Below are 21,961 nucleotides of genomic sequence, written 5' to 3'. Positions count from 1 at the left end.
CACTGAAATCCTACCAGGAGCCTAGAAGTTTGTAAGAACATGTGGGGAGGCATAAAGCTCACAAACAAGAGCTATCCCATCTCTGAACAGTGTCATTATCATTCTTTCCAGGTATGGACCAGACCACTGGGATCCCCACGTAGCATCCTGCCTAACAGGTGTAATGCAGGGATGGTCCAGATCCTACAACAGTGAAGGAACAGGAATTAAAGGCTTTGTTCTTGCCCCAGCCACAAAGGAGGTGGTGGACAGAAGACGAAGGAAAAGACACACACCAGACCGCTGGAGCTGCCAAAAACTCTATTTTCCATGAACAGAGCGGGTGGGGTGCCCGGCTCAGGCCCCCGGTCACGACCCCTCTCCCACCCCCCAGCACCTGCAGCCCCGGCGGCGCCGCGGGTGCTCAGCCGGTGATGCGCACGTCGGCACGGCGCCGCAGCCGTCGGGCCCGCGCCTCCTCGGGCAGGATGGCGAGCAGCTGCTCCTGCACCAGCATCTGCACTATCTGCTCCTTGGTGCGAATGTCGGGCCGCAGCCACTGGCGGGACAGCTCCCGCAGCTGGCGGAACGCCTCGCGAGGCCCCGCCGCGTCCTGATAGCGGAACTGCCGGAAGCGCTGGCGGAACGTCTCGGGGCCGGGCCGGGAGCCCCCGGAGCCGGGCGGGGAGCGCGGGGCGGCCTCGGCGGGGGACGGCAGCTCCAGGGCCGCGGGGGGCGCGGGCACCGCTTCGGGCGGCCAAGCCTGCTCCTCAGGGGCCGGGCTCGAACCGGCGTCCTCGGGGGCCTCCAGCGACGCTGCCGCTGCGGAGGGGCTGGAGGGGCCTTCGGGGTCCGCACTCGGGCCAGTGTCCTCGGGCGTGTCCAGCGCCGCCGCCGAGGGGCTGCCGGCGGCCACCAGGCTCGGCTCGCTCTCCGCCATGGCGTCGGCACTCTGGTCCAGCGGCCGTAGGCTCTCAGCAACTGCGTCTGCGCGGGGGCGGGATGAGGAAGCGGAGGAACGTGTCCCCTGGCGGGGAAGGGAGACCTCGACGAAGGAGGCGACTGGGCGCGGGACGCGAGGGACGCGCAGCTTACCTGCACCGCCGAGTCCCTAGCGCAGCCGGAAGCGGAAGTTCCCCGAGCCTCCTCGGGAATACCGCCGGCGCATTAGCAACCCGGAAGCCAGGTCGGAGCTGACGGAAGCGGCGCTCGTGAGGCGCAACCGTAGGCGGAGGAGGGGGAAGGTAACGAGTGACGTGGTAGACTCAGAATTGGGGCGCCAACGCTGCACCCCGCTTGTCCCTTGGCAGGCTCGCGGCCCACCTTGGCCGTGTGTACGCGTTAGGATGCCTGGTGGACGGGGCCGCTCTGGGCGAGGGCTTGGTCAGACAGGGTGCCGTCGCAAACGCTTGGGAGCTCAAATAAATGATGACATTTTCTGTGGCTTTGGACTTCTTAACTGCAGCTGTTTGGGGTATTCTTTCGAGCAAGGGGTGTGGTGGGAGCTGCATTGCTGCTGGCTTTCTCCCCTCAGGCAGGAATTACTTGCATGAAGCCCTTGGCAAGAAAGGACGCTTGCTGTTGTCACTAAGCAAGTGGCTGCTATGAGCTACAGTTTTCTGTGAGTCTTACCTCCTGGAGGTTATTGTGAGACTCCGTAAGACCAATGCAGGTGGAAGTGTGTAGCTCACAGCCTTTCCACAGCCCACCCACGAGCAGACCTTGGGTTCCCCCGGTGCACACAAAGGGAAACGGAGGCCTGTGCATCCTTGCTACCCTTGGTGACCGTGAGGTGGTGTCTTACCAGCTGTTGTACGTTTACAAGTATACTTTAGTAAAGAGCAGGGAACCACAGAAGCCAGAGTTCTGAGAGCTTGGACCGTAAGGACACTAAACTGTAATTCCCAAAGGTGGATAAGTTATTTTGCTATGTGTGCTTGCCTTTTTTTTTGTTGTTATGGAGATGTGTTTGATTTACAGAACTGCAGGATTTCACAGACGGATCAAGGAATGTCCAAATTTAGGGGTACCAGCCTGGGCAGCAGCCAGGTCTCAGCAGTGAGCCCATGTTAGTCACTCTGAACACTTGTCAACGCCTGGTATTGTCCTGTTTTTAAAGGCCATTCTAGGGCCTGGCACGTGGCCTAGTGGTTAAAGTCCTCACTTTGAACTCGCTGGGATCCCATATGGGCGCCGGTTCTAATCCTGGCAGCCCAGCTTCCCACCCAGCTCCCAGGTTGTGGCCTGGAGAAGCAGTTGTGGATGGTCTAAAACCTTGGGACCCTGCATTTATGTGGGAGACCCTGAAGAGCTCCTGGCTCCTGGCTTCGGATCAGCACAGTTCCAGCCATTGTGGTCACTTGGGGAGTGAATATTGGGATGGAAGATCTTCCTCTCTGTCTCTTCTCCTCTCTCTATATATCTAACTTTGCAATAAAAATAAAAATTTTTTAAAAAGCCTTTCTCGTAAGTGATGAGGGACAGCTCATTGTGCTGTTTTTTTGTTTTTAAATTATTATTTTCTCCTTTTGTTTATGTCCAGGGTACGTATTTTGTTTTTTATCTAATGAACTTTTTTTAAAAATGTGATAAGGTCAGAAGCAGTAGCCTGCTGGCACATGCCAGGATGCCATATGGGTGCCGATTTGTGTCTCAGCAGCCCCCCTTCCCATCGAGCTCTCTGCTTGTAGGTCAGCAGTCAAGGACAGCCCAAAGCCTTAGGACCCTGTACCCACATGGGATGCCCAGAAGCTCCTGGCTCCTGGCTTCAGATTAGCTCAGCACCGACCATTGTGGCTATTGAGAAGTGAACCAGCAGATGGAAGATCTTCCTGTCTCTCCTCCACTCTGTAAATCTGACTTTCCAATAAAAATAAACACATCTTTTAAAAAATTGTGAATAAGTGTAAATAAACAGCGTTGATTATTTAAGTGGTTTTTCCGCAGGTACAATTCAAGGGCATTTAGCACCTTCACATCCTCATGTACCTGTCGTCATGATCTGTCTCAGAACTTTTTGTTGCTCAAAGCTGAACTTTTATATCATTTACTAATAACCCTTGGTTTCCTGTCTGTGACAACCACTGTTCCATTTTCAGTCTCTGAATCAGCTGTCCTGGTCCTTGATTGAGTTATATTTGTCTTTTAATGTCTGGTACATTTCAGTTAGCATAATGTCTTCAGGCACATTGGAACATGATCAGAATTTTGTTCTTTCTTAAGACTGATATTCAAGTGTGTATGTGTGCATAGACACAGATCAGAGTACTTCAGAAAGCGTTTGGTAAGTGGGCATTTTCCCTGGCAATTCAGATGCTAGTTAGGAGGCGCAGCTACAGCTCCTAACCTCAGCTTTGTGCTGTGCAGATCATGGGAGGACACAGTGATGGTTCCAGTAATTTGGTCCTTGTCATGCAAATCAAAGACCTGATGTGAGCTCCTGGGGTCAGCCTGGCCCAGCCCTGGCCGTTGCCTCTTGCCCTCCACCCACTCTGTTTCACAAATAATGAAAAATGTTCCCAGGGCCCGGTGGCGTGGCCTAGAGGCTAAAGTCCTCACCTTGAATGTGCCGGGATACCATATGGGTGCTGGTTCAGATATACAGAGGAGGAGAGACAGAGAGGAAGATCTTCCATTCAATGATTCACTCCCCAAGTGACCATAACAGCCAGAGCTGAGCCAATCTGAAGTGAGAAGTCTGGAGCCTCTTCTGGGTCTCTGCCATGCAGGTGCAGGGTCCCAAGGCTTTGGGCCATGCTTTCCCAGGCCACAACTGCTTTCCCAGGCCACAAGCAGGCAGCTGGATGGGAAGTGGAGCTGCCAGGATTAGAACTGGTATCCATATGGGAGGGAACCTGATATGTGCAAGACGAGGAGTTTAGCTGCTAGACCACCGTGCTGGGCCTGATGGAAGATCTTTTTCTGTGTCTCTCCTTCTCTCTGTAAATGTGCCTTTCCAGTAAAAATGAATGAATCTTAAAAAAAAAAAAAAGGTAATGTTTCCCAAATGGGGTTGGATATTCTTTTTAAAAAACGCATTTGGGACTGGCACAGTAGCATACCAGGCTTATCCTCCACTTCTAAGCACTGGCACACTATGTGGGCTCTGTTTCATGTCCCGGCTGTGCCCTTCTGATGCAGCTCCCTGCTTGTGGCCTGGGAAAGCAGCAGAAGATGACTCAAGTGCTTGGATCCCTGTACTCACATGGGAAAACCAGAGAAGGTTCCTGGCTCCTGGTTCCTGGCTTCAGGTTGACTCATCTCTGGCCATTGTGTGGCTGGTGGATGGAAGATTTCTTTCTGCATCTTTTTCCTTTTGTAAAATCTGCTTTTCAAATTTAAAAAATATATGTTTTTTGGACAGATTTACAGAGAGGAGATACAAAGAGAAAAAATCTTTCTGCTCCTTTAAACTCCCCTAGTGGCCACAATGGCCAGAACTAAGCCAATATGAAGCCAGGAGCTGAGAGATTTTTTCCACACAGGTGCAGGGTTCCAAGACCTTAGGCCATGCTCTACTGCTTTCCAAGGCCACAAGCAGGGAGCTGGATGGGAAGTGGAGCAGCTAGGATATGAACTGACACCCATATGGGATCCTGGAGGTTGCCAGGCGAGGATTTAGCTACTGAGTTCTCATACCAGGTCCATAAATAAATCCTTAAAAATTGATTTATTGATGGTTACCATGGTTACAGGAAGTGGGTGGACACTGCAGTGACCTCAGCCAGAGATCTGGCATGCCCTGAAGATAGCCAAGGCCATGCACAGGCCAATGATGGACAAGTGCCAACATTCCTTTTCCTGTCAGGGTCCAAGCAGGGACAATGCCAGCATCCATGTCAGAAGGGATAAAACCTTTGTCTCCACTACTGTTTGTGTAATAAAGGCCTGTTTGTACTTGGCTGGTATTTTCTTTCTTGGGTGGTTGGCAAAGCTAACATTTATTTATTTGGAAAGCAATGTAGCAACAGAAGAGAGATTTCTTTCATCCACTGCTTTCCTCCCCAGGAACCAGGTCTGGGCCACACGGAAGCCAGTAGCCAACAGCCAGTAACTCCATCCTGGTTTCCCAAAGGGGTAACAAGTACTTGGGCCACCATCCACTGCTTTCTGAGGCACATTAGCAGGGAGCTGGGTCAGAAGTGAGGCTGTTGGACCTGAACCTTCCCTGTGATGGAGCGTGCCATTGTAGTAGAGGAAGCTGCTGTGCTCCTCGTTTTTCCCCTTCTTCCTGGGTGAAGCTGCTCCCTCTCCATGGCTCAGGAGTGAACATGAATTGAGTGTACACACAGACTAGTCATTTCCACCACACCCTTCTTTCTCCTTGCAGAATGTTCTACTGTGACATAAGGAGATTCCGAGAGGGGTGTTTTCTCACAACAAGGCATCTAGCAGCAGTTTATTCGGTGGAAGAAAGTAGTTCTTGCTTGTCACCAAGGAATTTTTGTGTTTCTATTATAACTGAATTTTCTGGGAAGATTTGTCATCCTCCCCTTGAAAGGCAAAGGGGCTCACTGTAGTTTTCCAACTCCTGAACCATGAGGCGATATATGGTATCTCATGCCTGGCAAATCCTGAAAAAAGAACTGGTAAGGAGGGATTCAGGCCCCAAAAGGGAAGAACAGAATGCTGGACAAATAGGAAGAGGCAGGTGGGAGAGGAGGTCTTGATGGATTGTGGCTGCTCTGTACCTTTTGAGGTCACAGCATGGCGTGAAGGAAGGTGTCCCAAGCTAGGCTTCAGGACTGAGTTCTGGACTCTGCCTTGTTGCCTGCTGTCTCCTAGGCACTGGGACAGCCACAGACCGTACTCTGTTCTGCTCTGATGAAATTGTTACAGAAACAGCTGTGAAGTAGGCAACAGATGGAGGCCAAGAGGGAGCCAGCTGGCTTTTGTCCTCATCACCTGTTAGTCATGTAGCACTAGGCAAGTTATTTGGTTTGCTAGGCCTTTGTTTTCTCCCCTAGATAACTGTTTTTAAAAGTTTATTTGTTTGAAAGTGAGAGCTTAGGGTCCCTGAACCTACGTGGGAGACCCAGAAGAAGCTCCAGGCTCCTGGCTTGGGATCAGCTCGGCTCTAGCTGTTGCGGCTGCTTGGGGAATGAATCATCAACTGGAAGATCTTCCTCTCTGTCTCTCCTTCTCCTCTCTCTATATCTAACTTTCCAGTATAAAAGTAAGCATCTTTTTGCCCTAATTAACTATGTAAAGATTGTCAAAAATAAAAAAAAAAGTAAGCACGTCTTTTAAAACATTTTATTTGAAAAGCAGATTTTACAAAGAGAGAAGAGGGAAAAAGGCCTTCCATCCACTGGTTCACTCCCCAAGTGGCCGCAACGACCGGAGTTGAGCTAGTTCAAGCCTGCGAGCCAAGAGCTGCTTCCAGATATCCATGTGGGTACAGGGTCTCAAGGACTTTGGCCATCATCTGCTGCTCTCCCAGGCCATAAGCAGAGAGCTGGATCCGAAATAGTGTAGTCAGGAAATGGATTAGCAGTGTGTTTGTAAGGCAAGGATTTTAGCCACTCGGCTACTGTGCCAGGCCAAGACTTAGCATTGTTATTGGAAAAGAAGCGCACTGCAGTTAGTCCCAGAAAGTCCCCCAGTGTCCTGCAGCATCCGGCTTGCTGTGGGGGTGTCAAGGACAGACAGGTCCCACCGATCTTGTCTACTTTGCTTCTGCAGGGGCTGTACCAGCTTGTCAGGGATATCATCATGATGATCCGAGTGTGCAAGATGTTCCGCCAAGGCCTCCGGGGCTTCCGGGAGTATCAGATCATCGAAGCTGCTCACCGAAAGCACCCATTCTTCTCCTTCTGGGATGTAAGCAGTTGGGCTCAACAGGGTCATGAGGATTCAAGGGGGTCCAATATATAGCATCCTACTTGTCAGTCCACTGGAAGAGAAGGGGAAGGTAGAACAAAGGGGCCCACTGCCACCTTTTTTCGTGACCAGATTTCTATGAAAGAGTGAGTGTCATCATCAGACAAGAGGGTTACCTGGCACCGAACCCCAGAATGAGACAAACTCACATCCTTCGTTGCAGGCAGGGCTAGGCCAAAGTGTGCTTCCTGGAACTTGCAAGAGAGGATGCCGGGGAAGAGCAGGAGCCCAGAGGGAAGGGCAAGGGGACAATCAAGCCTGTGTTCTCCTTCCAAGTTCACAAGGGCCTGGAAGTCAACCCTCACTCACTGTGGAGGCTAGCAGCATTCTGCTGTCAACACTGCCTCCCTGTGGCCGGAAACACCAGGAGTTCAGAAGAGGCGGTCTCCCATCTCTGACCAGAAGAGCAAGCAGGATCAGCAGTCTCGACAGAGTTGCACTTTTGAACAATCCCAGGCTGTAGACCCTCCCTATCTTTCCTATCAACCCACTTAAGTGAAGAGAACAGTTCCAGGACTCTGTTCACTGGGGTCCCTATGCTATCTCCATTTTTTAGAAGGCCCCAGTATGAAATATTTTGAGTTTGGGGGCTCATAGAAGTTGGTCACCATTCTGTTCACTTGCCACGGTTGCCCACAGGTGGCATCATTGTGTGGTGTGTTACCCAGGACACTAAGGTTTCTCCAACAAGCACCTTGACAAACAGTGTCATCTTTCCCACTGCAATAAAAGTGACCCAGCCCCTGGCTCCCCTGCACCTAGAGATTAACTCTGAGACATTTATTTCTCAAAATGGTTTCTGAAAAACACTGGCCGAAGAGACAGTCTGGGGGTGATGGGATGGGGAAAGAAACGAAGCTTCGATTTCTGATGATCCAGCAGAAAATGTAACTTGAGCTTGTGGCTGAGTTAGAAGTAGGGGGTCTGTGGTTCACCTGAGAGTGGTTCAGATATTTTGAGGCCCTCCAGTAGCCAACTTCAAGCAGTCTGCAGCTCTGTGGTTGGGCCACAGGATGGGGAAGGGGTGGAGTTGAAGAGCTATAACCAGGAAACACAGCCTGAGTTGCAGGGCAGTGAGCCATGATAAGGCATTGGGTCCTGGGGGCTTGGGTTAGTGGCAGACTGGACCTGAAGCACGGGGAATTGGCAGCCTGAAGACCCAGAGTCAGGCCAATTGAGAGGGAAAGATGGAGCTTCACTGCATTGTGCCTGCCCAAGCAGCCCTGAGCCGAGCAGGACAACCTGTGTGGGGCAGGTGGGACCAGGTGGAGAGCAGGGGGCTGCGTCATGGGGCCCAGTGGTGAGTGCTACAGGCACGTTGCCAGTGGAGGTTGCATGTCCAGGTGTCTGAGCGACACCCTGTCTGTCGGCAGCCCCCGGGAAGCACCACATGGTCAGGGATGCACAAGCTACATGCGGGGAAGACGGGAGTCTGAGTGGGTGCTAGAGGAGAAAGGGGAGCCCTGGTTTGGGCCAGGATGGTGACAAGTCCCTGTTTGTCCCTTTCCTTCCCCCCTCTTCCATTCCCCTTCCCATTTCTTATCTCTTCTTTATTTTTTCTGTCAGAAGACAAGTTGGGTTTACTCATCGCAAAGACCTCACACTCCTGACTCCCTGGCTCCCTGTAGACGTGGGCTGTGCCGGCCAGAGCCTTGGGTCTGAGTCCCAGCTGGACCAGGTCCTTGCTGGGTAGCTCTGAGGCAAGGTCCTGTCCCCACTTCCGTCTACTGCAGGACTGAACGAAACCTGCTTTGTCCTGATGATGGAAGCGTGGAGCACTGGGAGGAGGGCTACTTCTGCTCCCTCCTTTTCATCCCTCCTATTTTTTACCCTGCTCCTTTATTTTTTCCCCTCAACTTTTCTGTGCCTTTTCCCTTCTCCGTTTGCTCCTCATCTTTCTCTCCACACCCGCGCTACCCCGCCTTCCCAGCTGTGCCGTCTTTTTCCGACATGAAGTTAGGCCTGAGTGGGGGGCTTTCCGGCCAGGGTGGCTGTGCAGGGGTCCACTGCTAGGAGATTTCTCTCTGGAGCATCCCACCCACCATGGGCGCCTAGTCAGTCTTCAGGGACAGAGGTCTAGGATGCAGTCATTGATTCTCTCTCCCCTCTCTGCTCTCTTTCAGAAAAAGAAGCAAGGCCGGATTACTTTTGATACTCGGGACCTGGCTGCAGAGGAGGTAAGCTGAGCTCTGAGATTCGCTGGGCAAGAAGGGACTGTCCTGCTGCGCCGTTGCCTGGAAGAGCACTGGTGTCCAGCTGGCCTCTCCCTGCTACTCTGTTTCCTCACAAGAAGGCCATCACACTGACCCCTTCCAACACTGGCCCTCCAAAACATGAGCCACCCTGAACCAGTAGTCACCATGTGAGGCCACGCCAGAAGGTTCTAGGGAAATGTGTAAGATGAGAAAATTCTCGGCTTGGCTCTGTGGGGGAAACAGAGGGTGAAGTCAAGGGCGTGAGAGCCTCGGACAGTGGGGAGAACGATTCTCCGTGGCTGCGATGGGAATTCTGGTTCCACCCTGATCTTTCTGTGACAAGGCTTCAGACTCCGACTCTTTTTCTGAGTTTCAAGCATCGTTGTTTCCTTGCTGGCTCCTCCCCATCCAATCCAGCTACCAAATTCAATTAAGAATCCCACTTCGAAATGTCAGGGAGTCTCCGCATGAGCAAGGCAAACCTGAGGTTCTCACCAGTGCAGATAGACCCTGCCCTGCTATGCTGATTTTTGAAGGGGTGAGAACAGATCTACCCCAGGGGTACTTTCCTCCGTCCCACCCCTGCCTTCCCTGGCGCCTCCCTCTCCCCAGCATTATCTCTCCAGCTGCCCACTCTGGGAAGACACACGGTCAGCATATCGCTCATAATGTGTGCTTCCTCGGCCTTCTGGATTGGCCAGCGTCGGACACAGGACGTTAGAGATCACCTCAGAAAGTAGGGCCTGAGAGCCACCACACTCTAGAGCCCAAGGCAACCACGTGTAAAGCAGCAGGGATGGGGGAGCGAGAGGCACAAAACTGTTGTTAGAAGCAAGGCCGCTAGGTGGCGCTCGTGACAGGCGCTTGTCTGGCTGATCCTACGCAGCAGAGGTGGGCGCTGCGCCCCGTGCCCGCGCCCCGCGCCCCGCAAAGCGCTGGCGTGTCTGCTAGTGAGCACGGGAATACGTCAGGTAATGCGAGGGTTCTGAGGCGGACTGTGGTGGTGGTGGTCGCACAAGTCTGTGAAGATACTGCAAGCGCCAGCCTTACACACTTGAAATCGTGGCTCACAGGATATGTGAACTCTACCTCAAAAAAGCTGATACACACGTTTATGCACTTACCACCTGGGCCTCAGCACAGCCCTTAAATTCTGACGGGAAACTAGTCCTCAGTGTAGTCCGCAGGAGGCCTCTAACGACATTCACCTTCCCTGGGCGAACCCTTGGTATCAGGGAGGCTTCTCATGGGAGACAGGCTTATTGTAGCAACTGGGATGTGGGAAGCAGGGGGAAGCTTCAAAAACGTGGGGCGGGGGGGGGGGGGGGGGGCAAGTTGCATAAACAATGTCTGCAGTCTGACATTTATTTAAAAAGCAACCTGTGCTGGGTGTGTCGTCTGTGGTCTGGATTAGGCTGATACGGTACCAGGGGACGTGAACTTCTGATTTCTGATTTCTTTCTTTCTTTTTTAAAACATTTGATTTTTATTAGAAAAGCAGATTTCCCAGAGAAAAAGGCAGAAAGATTTGTCCTCTGGGTCACTCCCTAAATGACTGCCATGGCTAGAGCTGAGCCAGTCAGAAGCCAGGGGCTTTTTCCAGGTCTCTCAATTGGGTACAGGGTCCCAAGGCTTTGGGCCATCCTCTGCTGTTTTCCCAGGCCACAAGCAGGGAGCTGGATGGGAAGCAGGCCATCAGGATATGAACCGGCACCCATATGGGATCTGGTGCATGCAAGCCAAGGACTTTAGCTGCTAGGCTACTGTGCTGGGCCCGTTTTTTTTTTTTTTTTTTTTTAAGGTTTTATTTATTTTACTTGGAAGTCAGATTTACAGAGAGAGCGAGAGAGCTATCTTATACCCACTGGGTCACTTCCTAATGGCTCCAGTAGCCAGAGCTAGGCTCATCTGAAGCTGGCAGCCAGGACTGTTTTCCAGGTTTCCCACATGGGTGACAGTGGATCAAGCATTTGGGCTGTCTTTTTCTGTTTTCCAGTTACATTATCAGGGAGCTGAATTGGAACTGGAACAGCCAGAACTCAAACTGGTGTCCATATGGGATGCCAGGGTTGATGGTGGCAGCTTAACTTGCTGCATATTAACACCACTTCTGTCTCCCATTTCCATTTTGCTTTCATAACAATTACTGTTATTGCCAGCATCCATCCATGCTTTTTATAAATATTTATTTTGTTGAGTACCTACTGCATGGGAGGCGCAACATGATGGTCAAGGTCGTTGCCTTGGTCATGTCGGAACTCATATTCTAGAGCAGCTTTGTCTAGTTGAACTTTTCTGAGAGAATGGAAAAGTTCAATATCTGGATTGTCCAACATATTAGCCATACTTAACTGGGGAGCACTTGTGGCTGGTGCAACCAGGGAAATTATTCTCATATTTTAATTGTAACGTAAATAGCCATATGTGGTCAGTGGCCACTGTTTTGGTCTCATATGAGTATGGCAGCACACAGACTGAGACCTGACTGGTGAGGAGGAGGCGGCTGTGGCCACATGAAGATCCAGGGGCAGAACATTCCAGGTAGGCGAGACAGCCTAAGCAAAGGCCTCCAGACAGAGCTTGGCACATATGGGGAGAGAGCGGAGGGGAGAGAAGGAAGGGAGGAGATGGGAGAAGAGCTTGGTGGTACTCGCGATGTGAGGGACCATTTCCATGGCCGGCAGGAGTGCTGGCCGGCAGATTTGTCCCATGTTCGCTGATAGTGTGGCATGGCTTGTCAGTCGTCTGTGGCATGCTGAGGTCTGGGCTCAGACTCTGCTGTGTGCATGCCCCAAGAGGATTCTGCAAGACCCCTGAGGCCTGGAAGCCACCTCTAACATGGGGAAGTCCATAAACAGCACAGCTGGAGAGAGACGGGCCTTGGCCTTGGCCAGTCCACTTATATTCCTGCCTGAGTGTCTTCCGCCTGTCAGATGGCTCTTGGTTTGGGATGTGGTTCCAGGGATGGGTGTCCAAGGTGCCCACAGCCTGGCACACTGAAAGGACACATGGCATGTGAGCCAGGGTTGTCTGGGGAGTGGGACAGCCTGCACCTGGCAGTGTGTGGAGCTGCCAGCTGCCTCTTGGCGGGAGCTGCTAGTTCCCATCAGTCACTCTGGCCTTCTCTTCTCAGGGTCACTTCCCTCCGAGGGCCATTAAGATCACACGGAAGAAGCCTTCCTGGAGGACTGAGAAGGAAGTCCAGACTCTCCTTAAAATCATGCAGGTCCTTGACAGCTTCCGGAACTTCACCGAGTCCCTGCAGCTGCTCCTGGTCAAGATCATGCGCTTTGAACGGTCAGTGAAGGGGTCAGTCCTTGACCACCAGCTGGGCAGCAGGAGCCCAGCTTGGGGCATGTGGCCAGCCCTGCCCGTCCCTCGGAAGACTATCAGCCACGACAAAGACCCTGTCTGTCCACCGTTATGCTTATTGTGGTCATGGTTCAGTCAATCTCATTTGCTTCTCAAGGGTCTTTCTTGAATTTGAGGACCATTGGATCTGGAGAGGATCTGGTAGGAAGCTCAGGAAGGATCCAGTTCACTCGTATTTCAGAGGAGGAAAGTAGGTCCTGAGGGGAGAAACAGCTCATCCCAGGTCACCCAGATAAGGAACAGAACTAGGACTCCCACTGGGGCCCTAAATGCCAGAGCCACCAGGGGTAGGGACTTTAGAACGTTTGTGGCACTTAAAATTAAAAAATGCTCCCTTTGGTGCAAAAAATAATTTAATGTTCATGTATAGAGTGCTCTTTAAAAAACTAATGGGAGTGGGTGTTTGGACTGACAAGACATCTGCATCCCTTGGTCCCAACACAATACCCTAGTGGCTAAATCCTCGCCTTTTATGCACCAGGATTCCATACAGGTGCTGGTTCATATCCTGGCTGCTCCTCTTCCCATCCAGCTTCTGCTTGTGGCCTGGGAAAGCAGAAGAGATCAAAGCCTTGGGATCTTACACCCACATGGGAGACCTGGAAGAAGCTCCTGGCTCCTGGCTTTGGATTGGGGAGTGAACCAGCAGATGGAAGATCATCTTCTCTGTCTCTCCTTCACTCTGTATATCTGCCTTTCCAATAAAAAAAATAAATTTTGAAAACAAATGCACCTGCATCCCATATCAGAGTGCTTGGGTTCAGTCCCCACTGGATTCCAGCTTCCTGCCAAGCCAGACTCTGGAGGCCACAGTGATGTCAAGTGGTTGAATCCCTGACACCCGTGTGGGAGAGCTGGAGTGAGCTCCAGCTCTTGGTTTGGGCTTGGCATAGCAAGCATTTGGGGAATGAACCAGTAGGTGGAAGTTGTCTCTGCCTCTCACATTTTCAAAAATTTAAATTTCATGGAAAATGCAAACTATAACTGAAAATGGATTTCTTTTTTTTTTTTGCCAAAGTAAACATCTTTTAATTCTGTTTTCCATAGACTTTTTCCATATTTATTAGTATTATCATTATCTTTTCATTGTCTTAGAGGTTATCTTGCTCACACAATCACAAAATTGTGGTTTACTTCTTGAACGTGCCGGGATCCCATATGGGCGCCGGTTCTAATCCCAACAGCCCCACTTCCCATCCAGCTCCCTGCTTGTGGCCTGGGAAAGCAGTCAAGGATGGCCCAAAGCCTTGAGACCCTGTACTCGCATGGGACACCTGGAAGAGACTCTGGGCTCCTGGCTTCAGATTGGCTCAGCTCCAGCCATTGCGGCTGCTTGGGAAATGAGTCATTGGATGGGAGATCTTCTCTCTATCTTTCCTTCTTTCCAATAAAAATAAATAACTTTTTAAAAATGAAAGGCAAAGTTGCAGAGAGACAGAAAGAAAAAATTTCCATCTGTTAATTCACTGACTTTCCAATAAAAATAAATAAATCTTAAAAGAAAAAAGAAAGAAGGAAAATCCCAGCACAACTTGCCCAAGGACAGAAAAGGAAACGGGGGCGCAGCCCACTGCTCTCGCCTGTGTGGGCAGCGAGCAGGTCAGGTGGAGGTGTCGATGTGCCAAGACCCGGGGACACGGTGTGCCCTGCCCTATGACCTCCCATACAGCCAAAGTGGGCAGAGGTCCAGAGACAGTCTCCCACAGTGTATATTTATGTTTTATTCCTCCATGTGTCATAGGATGGACATTTGGGCTGATTCCATAGCTTAGCGATTGTGAATGGAGATGCATCAGATTTCTTAAAAAGTGACTTTTGTTCACCAAATGTTCAAAATCTTATTTATTCTTTTTTTAAAGGATTTATTTATTTATTTTTCATTGGAAAGTCAGAATTACAGAGAAGGAGAGACAGAGAGAAGGATCCTCTGTCCATTGGTTCACTTCCAAGTGACCACAATGGCCAGAGCTCAGCCAATCTGAAGCCAGGAGCCAGGAGCTTGCTCCAGGTCTACCATGTGGTGCAGGGTCCCAAGATTTTAGACTACACTCCACTGCCCTCCCAGGCTACAGGGAAGGAGCTGGATGAAAAGCGGAGCAGCTGGGACACAAACCAGTGCCCATGTGTGGATCTTGATGCATGCAAAGCAAGGACTTTTGCCACTAGGCTACCACACTGGGCCCTCAACATTTTAATAGGTATTGGATCAATTGCTAAATCTTACTTGATGCCTCAATAAAGATGTGCAAATATGACCATCTCCCACATTGGAATTTTAGAGCCATTTAAGTATACTTCTGTTGAATTTTATTTTATGCTCTTTAAGTATTAGCCTTGAAGCCTTTGCCAGGCTGTCATAGGTTAAGAAAATTGTCATGTAGTGACCTTAGAACCAGGGCCTCTGAGCATGCTGCCAGCTTTACAGAAGAGCTGAAGAAGGGCCTGCCATGAGAAGCCAGGATAGGAGGTCACTGCGGCCTTGGACCCTGGCATATTCGTTCATGGAGGTTATAGTCTGTGCATAGACACGGCCAACTACGGTTCTTAGTGACAGGTGTGCACCAGCAAGGTCCACTGTGACCAGTACAGGATGCTGCTGGAGGAAGGAGACAGCTGTCCAGCTGACTTGGTCAAGGGTTTCACGGAGGAGGTGGAGTTTGAACAGGTGAACTTAGTCAGGGGGGTGTGTAGACAAGCATGCCACACAGAGAGCACAGTTGACTCTGTTGCGGCCCAGGGCGGAAGTGCAGCCCACCCTGCAGAGTGATGTCATGGAAGCCAAAGAACAGGAAGCTGAAAGCTCTGGAACTGAATGCCACCCCCGGCCCAGGGGGACCTCAGCAAGCTCCCGGGTCTTTCCAAGCCTCGGGAACCTCATCAGTGGAACAAGAACAAGAGTGTGGATTTTATTCGTAAAATCTGGAGGAGGAGGATTTGAGGCGGTGGCTGTTAAAGTCCTCTGCTGGTTGCTGGTTATTTCTGGGTTTGGGAACTAGTGGCTTAGACCAGATTCTTGCCATTGCGAGGGTCAGAACGCCTGGGCCAAGGGGACCTACCAGCGATGTCCTGGGATTGGTCTGCAGTGGCACCGTGCCAAGGACCTGCCTGTCTGTTCCTGTTTCTGAGCTCTTCTTTTGTTTTATAAACACAACTCTTCTTCGTAGGGGCAAGATGACTGCTACTGTCACCTCCCTTCATTTCCATCTTTTCAACTGTAGTCCAGTGGGAAACAGAAAATGACCTCCTCTTTGCCACACAAGTCAGAGAGCACTGGGGTTTGTTCTGGGAGAAGAAAGGCTTTCCTGGTTCGCTGGTTCTGGGCTGGCTTTATGGGGTCAGCAATACTGTCCAAGGACTGGAAAGTTTAGAGCAAACTTAGGGCACAGTCGGGGCAGATAGACAGAGCTGGTGCCTCGTGGCCAGTATCATGCAGCTGCTGCAGGAGGTTGGGGTCCTGGCGCTGAGATATTGGGGGCTGTGGGTGCCTTGGGCCCCTTTTTTCTTGTCTCCACAATGCAGGTGGGAATCCATGGCCTCTGAAGGGTTTCCAGCTCCAGCTGTGAAGTCCACATTGGTAGGAATGCTGATCTGCATCCACTTATCTTCAAAACCCCATTCCCTGGCTGGAGTGCCTTCTGTCCCACTCGTGTCACTGGGGGCATGGCCTCGCCCTTAGGACCATGGAGATCCCAGCCTCTGGGTCGAGGCTGAACAGTCCATGGCCGGCTCACTCTGACTTCTCCCCCAATTCCAGGGGACTCGCTGTAGCACCAAGCGCTCTTGGGGACCCGAGAAGGTTGAAAGGGCAAGTGCCACAGGCTCAGGCTGCCGTCTCTCCCCAGCTTCAGTCGCCGGCGTGTGATCATCAAGAAGGGCCGGAGGGGCAACAGTTTTTACTTTGTCTACATGGGCACAGTGGCACTCACTGAAGACGAGGATGGCAGCAGTGCCTTCCTGGACCCCCACCCGACACTGCTGTGCAAGGGCAGTTCCTTCGGGGTGAGCTTGGCTTCCTGCAGAGTGGGGGTGGGGGTGACAAGGCCCCTCAGCCTGCCTGGTCCTCTGTGTCCTCACCTGCCACCTGCCGGCTGAGTTGAACCAGGTCATGTCCAAGGCTAATGTCTTCATCTGGGTGACCCCTGAGAGAGGCCACTCCAGCATCCTCTCCTCTGGCCTGTTCAGGCCTCTTGTTTTTTTTTTTCACAAACAACAAGCGTGGCAGGAGAGCCTGGGGATGAGTGTGCCCAAGGTGCAGATGGAGCAGGAAGGGGACGCTCATACCAGCCGGGGTCCTGTCCACTCACCAGGAAATGGGCTTTCTGAACTCTTCCCTGTCGAGGAACACCGTGGTCTGCATGGAAGAGACAGAGTTCTTGGTTGTTGACCGGGAGGATATGGACACTAACCAACTGGGTGAAGAAATTCAGAAAGCTGCTCAGTACCGGTTTGATTTTTTTAGGTAACTGCATCTCATTCAACAGGCTTTGGGTCTGCTGTGTATTTTAGGGGAGCTTGGCTTTGTTGTGGACCTGGTGGGAAGTATGAAGTGCTGGAATGTTCTGGAATGCCCTGCTCTTATCTGACCTCTCCGCCCAACCGACTCCTACTGTACCTGCTCAGGGCTCAGCTTCAGTGTCCCTGCTTTGTGGGATGGTTGTAAGACTGCTTGTCTCCTGAGCCCTGCTGGCTACACGGTGGACTAGGCCCCTTGTAGCGCTTGTCCCAGCTGGTCTCCCTGTGGCTGGCGCCCTGGTTTGCCTCGATGGTCGGTGCAGGGTGAGGAGGTACCTGTGCCTGGCCAGGCATCCTGCATCACTCCCTCCCCGTGCTCACCCCAGCATGGGGAAGTTGCCCAACCCTTGTCTCTGCTGCACCCTGTGCTTGCAGCCCCTTTCTAAACTGTAATCTAAAATATGTAATTAAAAAATTTTATTTCAAGACAAAGAGATCCCATCCATTTGTTCAGGTCCCAAGAGCCCACAAATTTGAAAGTCAGAGTTAGAGAGAGAAAGACAAGGACACAGAGAGAGATATATTCTATCTGGTGCCTGAATTCCCATGTCAGCTGTTGGCTTACTTTGTTTTTCTGAGCCCCTGCCTCCTGTGAGGGTGAAGGGCTAAGGCCATGGGATGAGTGGGTGGGTGCAGGGCTCCTCCCGGCCAGGCTTTTCCCAGAGCAGGGCGTGAACCCTGGCTGGAGATGGCCGTGTGTGGCTGGCAGGAGCCAGGGCGGGCCACAGGTCCTGACCGTGGTGGGCCTCTCCGCGCAGGGCAATGGAGCTGTTTGAGTCCTGGGACGATGAAAAGCTCTGGCATCTCGTGACCCTGGGGAAGGTGGTGAAGTTCGCGTATAGGGAGCTCATCTCCAGAGACGTCGTCGAGTCGGCCTGCATCCTCTTCCTCTGCAAGGTGAGCGGCCATGCCCAGGGCAGCTTCTTGAGATATGACGGAGGAAGGAAGTCAGCACAGCCTCCAGCTAACGGTCACTGGACCGGCTTTCAAGTCCTGGCTCTACTGGCAATTCTGGCTTCCTGCTTTGGTGCACCCTGCAGGGCAGCAGGTTGTGGTCAGGACTGTCCCCTGCCAACCACAGGGGAGACTCCCACGGACTGTCTGTCTCCCGGCTTCTCCCTGGCTGCTGCAGGTGTTTGGGGAGTGAGCTAGCAGGTGGGAGATGTCCATTCTCTGCTTTCATTTAAGAACATAGAAATTAAAGTAGGATTTAATTGTTTTACATACAAATTGTGATTTCTGCCTTTTGGCATTCACAAGATCTGCAAGCCCGGGCCTATGCTGTGCAGCCCCTTCCAGCTGGAGCTGGTTAATACCTACCCACTCTGTTTTGGATTTCCGGTCATCCCAGGGCTCGGCGTTCTCCCACCGCTCTGGAAACCTAGAAGTCCCAGCTCCTGTAGTTTTGCAATATTGCCACGAGAGGGCGACGTCAGCAGCGGGTTCCCGTATATTCCTTGGGGCTGCAGAGTTGGGGAACCTGATTTGCTCCTGGTGTCACATAGTTACCGCCCACAGGCATCTCAGTTTGCACAGTTAGCCTCTGTGAGGGACACGTGAAGAAACTGTTCCCTCCATAGATAGTGATGCCATTAAAAACCCGCAGGCAACTTTTGCAAGAGGAAACTGCGTGTATGACTCTGTGTGTGAGAGTGTGTGTATGTTCCTGGGTAACGCATGTTGACTGAGCGAAGTTGAACAAGGCTCTAAGCACAATGGCTGTCATGTACTAAAGGCTTATTAAAGGTTTCCCGACTTCTCCATCTTCAGCAGTAATCTTAAATCTGTGTCATGTTTCCATTAGAGTGCCCACTGAAAAAGAGCGTTTATACAGATGTGAAATTAAAAGGAAATATATCACTTTTAACTGTTAAGTTAGTGAAGATGAAAAGGATTGTGTAATACACAGTATTATTCTTTTCAAAGATTTATTTATTTTTATTGGAAAGTCAGATATATAGAGAGGAGATATAGAGAGAAAGATCTTCCATCCACTGGTTCACTCCCCAAGTGGCCGCAAGGGCTGCAGCTAAGCTGATCTGAAGCTGGGTGCAGGGTCCCAAAGCTTTGGGCCATCCTTGACTGCTTTCCGAGGCTACAAGCAGGGAGACAGAAGGGAAGTGGAGCAGCCAGGACACGAATCAGTGCCCATATGGGATTGCGGCACATGCAAGGTAAGCATTTAGCCACTAGGCAACTGCACTGGGCCCTGAGATGCAGTATTATTCTCAAGTTTTCTCTCCTGACCTGTTGGAAAGAATGTGAGTGAGGTGGTGTGTCTGTAGGCAGTGTGGCACTATGTGCCCAAACAGAAGCCATGCATCTTTTGGCATTCTTCCCAAGGTCACTGTCAAACGTGGCTCAGACGTTAGGCTAACAGGTGAGGTTGTATTAGGACTCCACTCCCTACTCTCAGCAAGCAAGAGTCACTCCAGGATCACCCTTTTTGCCCATGGCTGCTCATCAGAGAGACCCTGCTCCTTGTGGTCACTCAGAGGGCCTCAGCTAGTGAAGGAGAGTCCAGCTTGAACCTACTTCCATGATCAATGGGATGGCAGAGGGGTGGGCTGAGGGTCACCCGGTGACATTTAACATTTCTGCGGGGACTTGCATCACCATACATTTTGCTGCTGAAGAAGTTATCCAGCTGAACTGACCACTGCAAGCAGGAGCCCAGTCCTGCTGCGGGCTTGGGTGGAGATCTGCCTGCGCTCTCTGCCAGACTTGCACTGTGTTGTAACCTGCAGCTGCTCTGCTCCAGCTCCCAGAATTCCACTTGCTTAATAAATCATAGTTAATTTTCTTATGCAGTTGTCAGTTCTGGAATTAAGCAGTCCAGGATAGAATATCTATTCTAGGAAATCATCAAGAACCCAGGCCCCAGGGCTGGTGTCGTGGTGCAGTGAGCAAAGCTGCTGCCTGCATCATTAGCATCGTGTGTCAGAGCACTGATTCTAGTCCTAGCTGCTCCACTGCGACCCCGTTCCCACTCATGTACCTGGGACAGCAGTGCAAGATGGCCCAAGTGCACAGGCTCCTTCCACCTGCACGGGAGACCTGGGTGGCGGTCTGAGTTCCTCTCAGCCTGGACCAGGCCTTGCTATCCTGTTCTTGGATCCACCTGGGGAGTGAAGCAGCAGGTGGAAGATCTCTCTCCCTCTTCCTGTCCCTGCCTCCTTTCTTTGCTCTTTCCTTTCTTCCCTTCTTCTCTCCATCACTCTGCCTTTGAAATAAATGCATCCTAAGAAGAGCCCAGGCCCCCTTGGGCTTTTCCTCTCATTATCTCTAACTCATGGACGGAAGCCTAATGGTCACAATGAGGCTGTTTCACCTCCGGCCATCCCGTCTGAGTTGTGAGCAAGGAAAGAAGGCCATCAAGAATCTCCACCCCCGAGTGTTATTCAGCCATCTTGCACTTCCAGCTTGTGAGCTAAAGCCGAGACACTGCTACATCCAATCTAGGAGTTTGGAAAGGTGCTGAGTTTGGTTGTGGAACTCTCCTATCCTGAGCAAAATGAGTTATATATCACACTGGCACATCAAAGACAACCAAATGTGAATCTTGAAGAAAATGTTTATTTTTGTTCTCTTGAGATTCTAACCTCTATGCAGTGAAGATCTCAAGTCCGAGTAATACAGCGTGATGAGTGTTTAAGCGTGTGTCCCTGTGTCGTCAGCCTCCACAGAACACTTACCGCCTGAGAGGACTCGCTGTGTCCCTTCCCAGACAGCAGCCTCCACTCTCATGACATGATGCCAACATGGTCACTTTTACTAAGATGAAATTGTTCTAGAAGTAGAGACAACTGTCATCCATTGGTTGACTCCACAAATACCCATGAGAGCTGGGGCTGGGCCTGGCTGAGGTTGGTACACATGAGAGCTGGGCCAGGCTGAAGCTGCAGGTTGGAATGTAAATGAGGTCTCCCACATGGGTGGCAGGAGCTGCATGCTTGAGCCAACACCTGCTACTTCCCAAGGTATGCGCAATATGAGAGCTAAGTAGCATTCACTGTATTTATTTACCCCTTCGTACTCCAACAAGTTATTTCTGAAATGAAAAATTAACCACAGATTAGTTATCAAAATTGGGGAATTATATTTATTTCCTTTTTTTTCGTTTTTGTTTATTTTAAAAATTATTTAATTTTTATTGGAAATCAGATATACAGAGAGGAGGTGAGACAGGAAAGAAGATCTTCCATCAGATGATTCACTCTCCAAATGGCCGCAATGGCTGGTGCTGCACCAATCCAAAGCCAGGAGCTGCTTCTGGGTCTCCTACATAGGGCAGGATTTCAAGGCTTTGGGCCATCCTCGACTGCTTTCCCTGGCCACAAGCAGGGAGTTAGATGGGAAATGGTGCTGTCAGGACTAGAACCAGTGCTCATCTGGGATCCCGGTGTTTGCAAGGCGAGGACTTTAGCTGCTAGGCTACTGCACTGGGTCTGTTTTTTTTTAATGTATTTTTATCATTTTTCATAAGATTGGGGGAATTTGAATGTTGTTGTAATGTATAATGTGTAGTTCATAGCCAACATTGACATTGTTTCCAGCAGTGCCCTCTGTGGTAATTTTTTCCATCACCAATGTGGCATGCCTTTTTAGCTATTTGAATACTGCAGCAAATGATATAGTAAGAGAGATTTCTTTGAGAGCCTGACCTACCTGCAGCCTCTGGACTTAACTCTTTGTTGTGCCCCTTGTCATGTGCAGGGCAGCTGCGAAGTCTTGAGGCTGCTAGACTTCGCCGACTCCCCATCCTACTGCAAGTGGGTCTGGCAGCAGCTGGGATTGATAGAGGACAAGCCTCTTGGGAGCCACCTCATAGGTAGGTGGGCCACGGCACCTGCTGGGAGCACAGAGCAGGCCCAGCTCCCAGCAGGTGGAGTGTTGGGGTTAGTGGATAAGAGGCAGGAGGGCTCCCCAGGATCTGTCATGTGAGCCCTTGTACCATCTACTGACGCCTGGACCACAGAAACTGCCCTGCACACCAGCTCCCCCTCTGGAGTGGTTCCCTG

The 21,961-nt window shown here is 51.1% G+C and overlaps 2 protein-coding genes across 3 annotated transcripts in view; one reads left to right on the top strand and one right to left on the bottom strand.

Annotated features, from left to right (window-relative positions):
* Window positions 1-287: 287 nt before the first annotated feature.
* On the bottom strand, window positions 288-1,146 carry SCAND1 (SCAN domain containing 1). The gene is made up of 2 exons (XM_040981117.1): window positions 1,075-1,146; window positions 288-966 (listed from the first exon to the last, which is right to left on the bottom strand). Exon 2 carries the CDS (start codon window positions 917-919, stop codon window positions 404-406), a length of 516 nt encoding a protein of 171 aa, XP_040837051.1. The 5' UTR covers window positions 920-966; window positions 1,075-1,146; the 3' UTR covers window positions 288-403.
* A 4,207-nt stretch (window positions 1,147-5,353) lies between these two features.
* The window catches only part of CNBD2 (cyclic nucleotide binding domain containing 2), a 31,146-nt gene continuing 14,538 nt past the window's right edge, over window positions 5,354-21,961 (top strand). For both annotated transcript variants that reach the window (XM_040981116.1, XM_040981115.1), the window contains exons 1-8: window positions 5,354-5,567; window positions 6,664-6,801; window positions 8,985-9,038; window positions 12,190-12,353; window positions 16,271-16,427; window positions 16,736-16,887; window positions 17,699-17,837; window positions 21,657-21,771. In XM_040981116.1, coding sequence (XP_040837050.1) covers window positions 5,517-5,567; window positions 6,664-6,801; window positions 8,985-9,038; window positions 12,190-12,353; window positions 16,271-16,427; window positions 16,736-16,887; window positions 17,699-17,837; window positions 21,657-21,771 — 970 coding nt within the window. In that variant the 5' untranslated portion in view covers window positions 5,354-5,516. The remainder of the gene's footprint in view (window positions 5,568-6,663; window positions 6,802-8,984; window positions 9,039-12,189; window positions 12,354-16,270; window positions 16,428-16,735; window positions 16,888-17,698; window positions 17,838-21,656; window positions 21,772-21,961) is intronic.

The sequence above is a fragment of the Ochotona curzoniae genome, unplaced genomic scaffold (assembly GCF_017591425.1).
Source record: "Ochotona curzoniae isolate NIBS_2020 unplaced genomic scaffold, NIBS_Ocur_1.0 contig_3520, whole genome shotgun sequence".
Taxonomy (NCBI): domain Eukaryota; kingdom Metazoa; phylum Chordata; class Mammalia; order Lagomorpha; family Ochotonidae; genus Ochotona; species Ochotona curzoniae.
Note: the sequence above shows the minus strand (reverse complement) of the source record. Positions and strands in the feature narration are given on the sequence as shown.